The sequence below is a fragment of the Trichosporon asahii genome, assembly GCF_000293215.1.
Source record: "Trichosporon asahii var. asahii CBS 2479 unplaced genomic scaffold scaffold00009, whole genome shotgun sequence".
Classification (NCBI taxonomy): domain Eukaryota; kingdom Fungi; phylum Basidiomycota; class Tremellomycetes; order Trichosporonales; family Trichosporonaceae; genus Trichosporon; species Trichosporon asahii.
The window spans coordinates 1462934-1472803 of NW_014040915.1; the positions used below are offsets into that span (position 1 = coordinate 1462934).

The 9870-nt window shown below is 61.3% G+C and overlaps 4 protein-coding genes across 4 annotated transcripts; 3 read left to right on the forward strand and 1 right to left on the reverse strand.

The window, feature by feature from the left end:
• Positions 1-1283: 1283 nt before the first annotated feature.
• A1Q1_07312 (uncharacterized protein) lies at positions 1284-1769 on the reverse strand (the record flags this gene model as incomplete). The annotated part of the gene is made up of 1 exon (XM_014327548.1): positions 1284-1769. The coding sequence occupies one exon, from the start codon at positions 1767-1769 to the stop codon at positions 1284-1286; it is 486 nt and encodes a 161-aa protein (XP_014183023.1).
• Positions 1770-4972: 3203 nt separating this feature from the next.
• Positions 4973-5989, forward strand: A1Q1_07313 (uncharacterized protein; the record flags this gene model as incomplete). The annotated part of the gene is made up of 1 exon (XM_014327549.1): positions 4973-5989. One exon carries the CDS (start codon positions 4973-4975, stop codon positions 5987-5989), a length of 1017 nt encoding a protein of 338 aa, XP_014183024.1.
• Positions 5990-6495: 506 nt separating this feature from the next.
• A1Q1_07314 (uncharacterized protein) lies at positions 6496-7464 on the forward strand (the record flags this gene model as incomplete). Its single annotated transcript, XM_014327550.1, has 2 exons — positions 6496-6877; positions 6989-7464. 2 exons carry the CDS (start codon positions 6496-6498, stop codon positions 7462-7464), a joined length of 858 nt encoding a protein of 285 aa, XP_014183025.1.
• Positions 7465-8526: 1062 nt separating this feature from the next.
• Positions 8527-9501, forward strand: A1Q1_07315 (uncharacterized protein; the record flags this gene model as incomplete). The annotated part of the gene is made up of 1 exon (XM_014327551.1): positions 8527-9501. One exon carries the CDS (start codon positions 8527-8529, stop codon positions 9499-9501), a length of 975 nt encoding a protein of 324 aa, XP_014183026.1.
• Between the last annotated feature and the right edge of the window lie 369 nt (positions 9502-9870).

The following is a 9870-nucleotide window of genomic DNA, read 5'->3' on the forward strand; positions in this document are numbered from 1 at the left end:
GGGATTCCGAGGCTGTGCAGCAGGTGGGTGGGTGTAGTGCTGGCTGGCTGGCTGACGGTGAGCGGTGTGTGTGTGTCAGTGTGTGTGTCGGCTAGGTCGGTCGCTGAATGGTCGAGTGAGCTGTGTCGGCTGTAGGCTGGCTGGCGGGTTGGGTTGGGTTGGCTGACGGTGTCGCTGTCGCTGGGTGGTGATGATGAAAGGTGATGCTTGCCTGGTTGGGGAGCATGGGCAGGGGGATTGAGTTGTGTGGGTGCCGAGGAGGTAGGAGGGCCAGGGTCTATGGGATGTTGCTTACGATGCTTACCCTATGGCTTGGACAGGAGAGGGAGAAACGCGTTGGGTGGTGGTGGGTGCATGGATGGTCAACGGGTGGACGGACACGGCGACAACGGCACGGTACGGGCGGGTGATACAAGCAGGTTTGACTAAGGGCGGCCACTCCAGGGCTCAGAGTGGGGCAACTGGCTCAGCCTAAACTCGCTCGACTCGCTCGACTACTCCGCTCCTTCAGCCCAATATCCAGACACGGAACACACTCCCCAGGGTCCACTCAGGGCTGCCGACTCCCATCCCTGTCCATCCCTGACCTTGGGACACCCAGGCGTTTGAGCGGCACACGCACGCACCACTCTCCCAGCGGCCATCCCGGTCGCTGCGCACTGCCCGTTGCAGAGTGCAGTCGGAACCAAAAAATACACCACCATTACGCTGATCGTCCCATCGATAAGCTTGTTTCCTAATCCACCGAGGACATTCTCTCTCTCGCAGCAATGATGTAAACCGAGTATACCCTGCTGTGCATATGTGCATCATCATGAGTCGAGCCTGGCCGTGTAGTCAGAGACACAGGCGTACAGGCAGTGCCTCCACCGGCACCGACAGAAAGGGCTCAAGGCTCAAGGCGGCCGGGCGGCGCGCGGCGATACACTCTGGCCCTAGAGCAGGGCGCGAGTGCTTTTTTGGCTTGCCTTTTTCGCGAGCCCAGCGAGGTACACCTTTGCCTTTAGCCCAGCTTAGCCCAGCCTTAGTGTGCACTCTAACACGCGCTAGTCCTCCAACGCCAGGTTCCTATTGTCCACCTTTCGAAAGCCTAGTCGGTACCGCTTGGCCTTTGTACGGATGTACCTCGTGCAGCATGCTGCACCAGCACAAACCTCCCACCCCCGTGCCACGCGTGCCATCCCTCGTCCCCGTGCCCAGGCCCGTGCGCCCCGCACCGCCGACCCCACTACCATCAACCAAAAGATGGGATGATCGTCAATGCATCAACTGTACAGTTGTAGTTAGATTATCAGCCCGTGTGAGACTCCAAGCCCGCTGTCAAATGCTGTCTCGTACAGAGTGGCACAGTATTCGAAGTGGGCATTTGAATAACCAGCACCGGAAAAGAACTCGCGTACCCAATTCACCAGAGCCGCGCGAGCGACGATCCTACCCTTCCTGAACAGGTTGAGGGGTCCCTTGCACACTCGGCGCAGCCCTGCGCCATCCCCCTCGCCAGCCCTCGTCAACCCTGGGATCACGAACACGTCTGCAAGACAGAATTGAGCAGACGACCAGCAAAGGTATGAGGCACCAGGTGTGGTGAGTGCGAGGGACGGCGCCAATCGCCGTCTCCACGCCGCACCCCGGTCGCCGGTTGCCTCCGGAGCGGCGTGCGGCGTGCGCCAGTCGAGCGCCAGTTCCGAGTGTCCGAAAGCAAGACTGAATGACCTCTGACTATCGACTGAATGGCTGCCCTCGACGACTCTCGGGGCCACGGCTTCCATTGGTGCGAGCGAGACGCAGGGCGACAGGGAAATGGAAACCAGGAAGGGTGGAAGGGTTCCAGTTGCACCGCCTTTCATGCCCTTCGAGGACGACAGTGACGTCAAAGACATCAAGCCGTGTGTCGGCGTCATGGCAGCCATGCATGCCCGAACTGCTTGTCCCGACGCTGCTGCTCCGAAAGATCCCCCGGCTTTGGAGAGAGAAGTGCCACAAAGCCGCAGAAGCTGCAGAAGAAGCAATAGGGAAGGATAGAGTGGGCCAAATCTGTCGTCAAGCTGGATAAGACAATGTATCGTAAACAATTCAGCTGACATTCCGTCTGCCTCTCACCCCACCCAAACTCGACAGACATGCAGACAGCTCCCGATCATCTACTCCGCTCATTGCTGCTCGGCACCAAACACGAGTCCGAACTGACAGACACGAGCAGTAGGTTGACGAAAGGACGTCTCTCGTCATGCCGCGCCGATCGACGAGAATGCCGACGCCGGAAAGATCGGAAGCAGAGACTGCTTATTATATTGCGAAGATATAAGGCACAGAGCGCAAGGTTGGGTTTTGGAAAGGTACGAAGTCGGACGGGTTTGCCGGCTGCTGCCGAGGAAAAACTCTCCCCACCAACTCGGGCGCGGGCACGAGAGCGCAGCCCCTGCGGTCGCAGTCGCTGTTGCCCCTTGGGTCGGAGCTGCGACGGGGCTACAGGGCTGGGGTGACTGACCAGTAGCAGCACCAGTCGTCTTCGTTCTTCTTCGCAGTCACTGACGATTGATGTGCTCCTCCAACGTGAGGACCTGAGGGCAAGGCGTACTCCCAAAAGTTTCGCCAGAAGTGCAGAGTTTGCGGAAAGCACAGCGTCATCCCGAATAAGAGTAGGACCATAACCTCCGAGTCCTCAGCTCTGAGCTTATGCGAGTGTTTAAGCTCAAGCTGTACGTTGAGTTTCGTGCCAGGTTGTCCCCAAAACTATCCCGTGCTCATCTCTCCGTTTTCGTTCGCTGTTCACTTGAATTGCAAGTCCGTCCAGAAACTTTTGGCCACTTCTCAGCTCTGAGCATATGGCCGGCCCACTTTGCCTTATCCATTGACGCAGGATAGGCAGCGTTGGCTCGACCTGGAGAAGTCACCCGGTGCCGGTCACCCGAAAGAACGGAGGAACAGCCGAGAGTCTGTGGAGTGCCTTACTTTACGAGTACAGAGTCGGGGCAAGGTCCGCGAGCTCCTTGCTCCGAGGCGGCCCACTCTGGCCCGGAGCGGACGAAAGTCGCCCACATGTGTGCCTTATCTTCCCCCTCAGTTGAGCTCATGCCGTGCCATGCCGGTGCCGAAGCCTCCCCCGTTCTCACTGATCTTCACTGGTGATAGAGTCTACAGAAGGATGCGAAGGGGAGCACGTCAGCTGCGGGAAGCTGGACAGCATGCCTGAGCGGGATACCAGGGCACGGTTTGGCACGGTATGGCACGGGGGCCAACGTGCCCAAGCACGCACTCTGCACTCTGCACCTGCTCTTGCTGTGGGTAGCAAGCTTTGCCCGAAGCAGGTCCGTAGGTCCAAGGACAGGACAGGCCCGATCTGCTACATACGGAGCAGGCACCCACCCAGCATGATACGAGAAGAAGGAGTGAGCGGAGCTTTCCCCCCGATAGACTTCACGATTTGCGCTTCGCCCGGCGTTCCTCCTCCTAGCTCTGTGGTTGCTCTGCAATCTTCTTGCATCTCTCTGGCAAGCTTGAAAACGTGGGAAGCATGGTGGGAATGAGCAAGAGCGATACCCATAACCCAATCTGTCCAGCAGGTACACTCTCTGCACTCTACCCAGAAGCCACGGCGAACTCAAGCGGTGCTCGTCGTCCTCCACGAACAACATGTAGAGAGAGAGGAGAACAAGTCGCAGCATCGACGGGGGATGAAACGACGGAGCGCACTACGCTCCGCCTAGCAACCGCCGGTGCAGTAGGCACCCGAGTGCGCTTCGTGCGCTCCCTCTGTACGTCCACCCAGCACCCAGTGCATGCCCACGCTGGCTCGGAATGCTTCGCTCGTGTCGCCCGTTTCTGTCTACGTGTCCATAGTGCCACAGCCCATACAGCAGCGCATATCCGCGTCTGTTCCCGCAAGCCTTCGAGGAATGCTGCAGAGATTCTGCTGTTATTCCTGGCAGCGAAAGGATCCGAGGTTCATGCGAACGAAATCCGGGATTCCGAGGCTGTGCAGCAGAACGTGCGTGTGCCACTTGTGGTACCACATGGACCGAATGGAACTGGAGCTGGCATGAGCTATATGCGCAGAAGCGGGAGGTAGACGTAGACGAAAGGGAGGTGGGCATCATGGGCAGACAGAGGACGGGGGGCAGTCACCGTTGTCTCAGCCGCAGCCCCGAGGCGTTCTTCTCAGCCACTGTCCCGTCCATGTGGAGACCTCTCAGCCACTCGTCACCTCCGTCACCGCCGTGACTGCTGTGACTGTCACAGGAGCCATGCACTGAGCAGTCTGTGATCTGCTTCTGTATTCTGACGACTGCACATCAGAGCCACTGACGTCCACTCCAGAGAGCAGTGACGGAATTTACGTAAACTCTGCACGCCGTGGCTGATGTGATCCGGCGAGACCCCGGCGAGACCCCGGCGAGACTGGTGAGACCCAGCGACGCCACTGATCGTCGCTTTTCGTGAAAGCCAGCTGCTGATTCGGGAGAGATCCAAGTCGGCATCCGATTCGATTCCTTCGGCATGGCGGCATGTGGGTGCGGCGTACGTCCTCCTAATCTCCTCCTCGGTCCGGCCCGCTTGTCCATTCCACTAGTGCAGTCATCGTTTTGGAATGCCCAAGAGCAGATCCGTGATAAGCCCCGCGGACAGCCCTGTGTCTCCGCGGCATGAGGCTGACGTTTTACCCTCTGACCAATGCCAGGCGCAGGAGAGGACTCCACGTGTCCAGTATTCGGAGCGCGGAACCAACTGAGTCCGAAGCCACTGCCTTCGATAAGCCTCCGTCTCTGGGAGGTGTACGGTGGGGTATCTTATCGTTCCGAATTCGCTTTACGAATCGCAAATCTGGGACACATGAACTTAGTGCACCTTGGTCCACATGACCACGTCCGCTCAACACCGAGAAGCTTTATCTACCCCGGTGACAATGCGATGCAAACCCCCCTTTCCCCCTTCATCCTCATCACCCACCACTCATCGCAGAATAACAGTAACCATGAGCACGACCAGCGATTTCGTCGGATTCCACCACGCCTGCTTCCCCCACCTCCTCTCCTCCGTCATCGACAATGCCGACTACGCCACCCTCCTCGCCCTGCGCCAGACCTCCTCCACTGTCGGCGCAGAGGTCGACCGCCGTCTCTTCCGTCATGCGCTCGTCCAGCGCCCCGCTTGGCCACCAGCTGCCTCGCCCCTCTTCGTGGGCAACGGCGACCTGAACCCCGCCACCGGCTCTAGCTCGAAGCTCTCGCTCCCGATCCCGGCCGGCGACAGCGAGGGCGAGAAGGCGCGTCTTTCCCGCGTGCTGCAGCAGGTCCGCATCGTCGACGACGTCAGCGGCGGCATCCTCGTCGGATGGCGCAAGGATCTGGCACCGAGCGTGGTGCGCCGCAAGGGTCTCGCGGAGGCGACGCTGTCTGCCCCGAGCCTGATCGATGCCGTCGACGTGCCGTACTCGGCGAACGCGAACTGGGCCGTCACCGCCTCCATGCAGCGCGTTCCGGAGGGTGTGCAGCGCTACGCCGCCCACATTCGCTGCCTCGCCCCGCCCGAGTCTGGACCCCGCGGCCCCGCGCACGTCAAGTTTGGCTGCGCCCTGCCCTCTTCTGTCGAGGAGGTTTCGCTCCTCTTCAGCACGGTCGGCGAGGAGGACTTCAACCCCATGCACTTCTACGCCCCCACCGAGGGGAAGGCGACTCTCCTCTCCCTACTCGTGGAGCAGGTCGCTGCCGACCTCCTCCTTCACCCGAGTCGCACCTTCGCCTTCGTCGGTCTCGAGTCCCTCCCCGGCCGCATCTACGACGCCCAGTTCGGCGACGAGGACGTTGCTGAGAACTTCCTCGAGCGGCTGCGGGAGCAGATTGAGTGCAACGCCGACGCCGAGGAGACGGAACGCATCCTCGAGCGCGTCAAGATCATGACGAAGGAGTCTTACCGCGCCCAAGTGGGCGAGGAGCGATTCGCGCTCGAGGCGGGATGGAACGGCGTCGCGGGCGCTCCCCGCGTTCTCTGAGCCCGGCCTGTATCACATTTGTATACTTAGAATCTGTTGCCAGAACTAGACTTGTCTGTATCATGCATCCCATCAGCCTTACGCACTGATCGCCCCGGTGGAGCTCGGCAGACGATCGGCATTCAACATTCCACCCTACGTTTCGGCGAGCTCCCTTCTACGACTTTGCCCACTTGCTGCATTTCCGCGGAACAACGCTGTCCGCACACACACTGCATGCACACGCTCCAGTGCACATCGCATAAGCCGAGCATGAAGCTGACTGGTTGCGGGCAGCGGTGGAATTGACCGATGATTGGCCCCCAACGACGCCTCCGCCCGCGGCGCCCACAGGGGCCGGCTACTTGGAGCTCCGACATTCCCAGCATAGGCGAGCGTATCGCCAAGCTCCGACCCCATCTCGGCCGCTGGGTCGCTCGGTGGGCAACTCGAACTTTTCTCCACACTTCTGCTCCCCTCTTTCCTCTCCTCTCTCCTTTACACACCAACTCTGGTAATCGACCACGATGAGCTCGCCCGTGCGCATCCTCGCCCTGTGCGGCTACTCCCAGAACGCGATCACGTTCGCGACCTCGCTGCGCGGCGCGCTCCTGCAGTCGCCGTCCTTCGACGCCGCCGCGGCCTGGAAGCCGCTCTCGGGCTCGTTCCAGAAGTTCCAGCTTCCCCCCTCGGCATCGGAGCAGGGCGAGCGCCTCGGTACCGTCGTCAGCCAGTCTAAGGACGGGCGCGCCGAGTTCACGTTCCTTGACCCGCCTATCGTGCTTGGTCGCGAGCACCTCGCCCCCGTCCACGTCAAGGAGTATGAGAAGAACCTGAAGGAGGCGAGTGACAAGCACCACGTCACCCCGAGGGCTTGGTGGCTCGCGCCCGACCGGGATACCTACGCTGGTGAGTGAGCTGCGAGCGATAGTGAGCAGCACGTAGGGCAGTGGACGCCGGAGCTCTTGTTGCGCTGGAGGAAGCAGCTGCGTAGAACTCCAATTCGAGCTGACACGGCAGAGTACGACAACTCGGTCAAGTACATCTCCGACTTCCTGCAGACGCAGGAGCGACCCTTCGACGGCGTGATCGGTTTCTCGCAGGGCGCGGCGATGACGGCGGCCCTGACCGCGCTGCTGGAGAAGGACGGGCTCTCGCCGCAGTTCACGCGCGGCTCGGCCACGCCGCTCAAGTTCGCGATCGCGGTCGGCGGCTTCAAGCCGCGTTCCAAGACGCCCGACTTCAGCGCCTACTTCCCCGTCAACACGCCCGTGCTCCACGTCGTCGGCGCGCAGGACCCCGTCGTGTCCGCCAAGGCGAGCAAGCAGCTGCAGGACGCTACGCCTACTTCGCGCGCCGTCGGACACGATGGCGGTCACTGGACCCCGGGCAACAGCCAGTGGCAGAAGTTCTTCTCCGACTTTATCGCTTCCATGGGCAAGGGAGGCAAGCTTGGCGACACGGCTGCTCCAGGCGAGGAGTCGGCTCGCCTTTAGAAGAGTGACGTATGAAGAAGCATAACACGCCTAGCACGAGGTAAACACGAGGACTGGTGCGGATGGAAGGGCCGCGACCAGGCGCCGACGGCCGTTAGTGCGTAACCCAAGTGGGCTCGGCGGCTGTATCCACTGAGCTGTTTCCACTGACGGAGGATACTAATGACACTGATCTCATGGCCCAAAACACGACGGGGCATCGTCCGAAATTCGAGGCTGAATCTGGACGGCTCTACGCAATGCCCCACATGACGCAGTATGGATCTGTCGCCATGCGCTGCGTGTGTCTCCAGCGTGAAGCTCGGCGCAGCATTCGCCGGCGTCACACGACTATCAGCCTAGCTCCAGCGCTAGTGGTGAACGAAGATCTCCGTCTCCTTGCGATCGAATCATTCTACTGCCGCATCTGCCGCAAATCTTCGCACCCTAGGTCGCCTCTTTTCTCTGACAAGGTGCATGTAAGCATTCCCGGCTTACCGGTCCGACGGAGCCAAGCGCCGGCATCGATGCCGCCCGCGTGGTGATCGGTGACGCTGGTGACGGTGGGGCGCACCGCCCACTCATGAGGCGCTCGACGCCGACCAGCTAGTTGACAGCCTAGCGCGGCTCTCACCCAGTGACCTCACCCCGGCTAGCAGGCTGCGGGGGTGTTGCCGACCAGGTTGAGCAAAAAGTCGAGCAACCCGAGTAAGGCGGGGCCAGGCGGGGCGCAGCGCATGCATAAAGGTTCTCAGCGGGGGGCGTTTTCTCGTCCTTCTCACCCACCAACATTCACCACAGCAACGACACACAACCTGCGCCTGCGTCCTTTGGCACTCGGCCGGCACTTCATCCTTCACCCTTTCTCTTCCTCCTCCCTCACTTGTTTGTCTGTACGACTACTCTCATCTGCATTCAGCGACGGCTCTGTATTACTCGATTCGACGATCCTCACGCTTTGACAATCTTACAGCCTTCCATTCGCCTTTGACGCCTCATTGCATTCATCTCCGATCGCAGCGCACTCCTCAACCTTCTCGACTGCAAGAACACTTTTCGCCCACTTCCATTCCGACAATCATCATGGCGCTGCTCGCACCGCCGCCTGAAACCCCAGCACGCTCATTGCACAGCGCCCGCACTTCTGCGTCCTCCCTGTTCCCGTTCTCGCGCCTCCTCTCTGAGGTGGTCGACATTGACGAGCTGTCCGACGACGATGAGTCCAGGCTCTCCGTCCCCATAGCCGAGTTCGGTTGGGATCCCGCCGTCATTGCCTCCTGTCTCTCGCGGGGAAAGGCTGCGCACCCGAAGCTCCTTCTCGAGGGTCGAACCCATGTCTCGGGCGTCACCGACGGTCAAACCAGACTCAAGCCGTCCAAGCTCCTCCCCCGCCCACAGCCGCCATCTGTGTATCGCCCACACTCCCGACGGCCGCCGCTCGAGCGCGAAGACTCCGTCTCCAGCAGCGACACTCTGCTCCCCATTCCCTCGCCGCGCTCCAAGTCGCTCGAAGAGGTGGCGGCGCTGCCGGAACCCGCTGCTCTCCCCGCCACCCGCCCGCAATCTACGCCACCGACCTCTCCCAGCAGGAAGCGCAGCCCCGCTCCGCTGTTCGCACCCGCCGCAACGCAGCTTTCGTCCCCAGTCTCCCCGATCTCGCCGCCAAAGTCCAAGCGGCGGCGCATCACCCCGCCAGTGAGCAAGTACAAGCTGGCTGCTGCGCCGGGCCGGACGCGAGTCAGCCTCGCGCTCGTCGTGCCCCGCAACCTCGTCAACATCCCTCCATTCTTCCCGCCTCGTGCTCGGCTCGAGGCCGAGTTCGCCCTCTTCGGCTACCTTTCGCACCTTCACGAGTGTGCGCGCCGCGGCCCGCCGGCGCCCTCCCCGTGCCTGCGCACTTTGATCCGGTCCGGCCACCTATCCGGCGGGGACATGCCCGCACAACATCACACGGCACACTGCACTCGCTGCGGTCCCTCCACTCACTCCGCAACATTCGCAGTGTTCAGCGTCTCCGTCCGCGCTCGTCGACGACACTCCGCTCCCTCCACCCCCTGAGCTCGCTGCGCCGCCTCTCCTCCCGCTCGCTCCGGGACGAGCATGCACTGCAGCTGTCGCACCTCACGCCGCAGATCGAGACGGAGCGCTTACGCGCCTTCGAGCGCATTCAGGCGCTGAAGCGCGTCATCCTCGACAAGGGCGGGTGGTACGCGGAGAAGGAGATGCGGAAGGCACAGGAAGGCGGTGTCAAGTTGGCAAAGGAGACGTTGCCGAGGATACTCCACGTTGATGTGGAGTCTGACGATTGGGTGTTCGTCTAGACACATATACAAGTCTCGAGGGGGGGAAGGGGGAGGGATCCCGGCCGGCGACAGCGAGGGCGAGAAGGCGCGTCTTTCCCGCGTGCTGCAGCAGGTAGATCGGAAG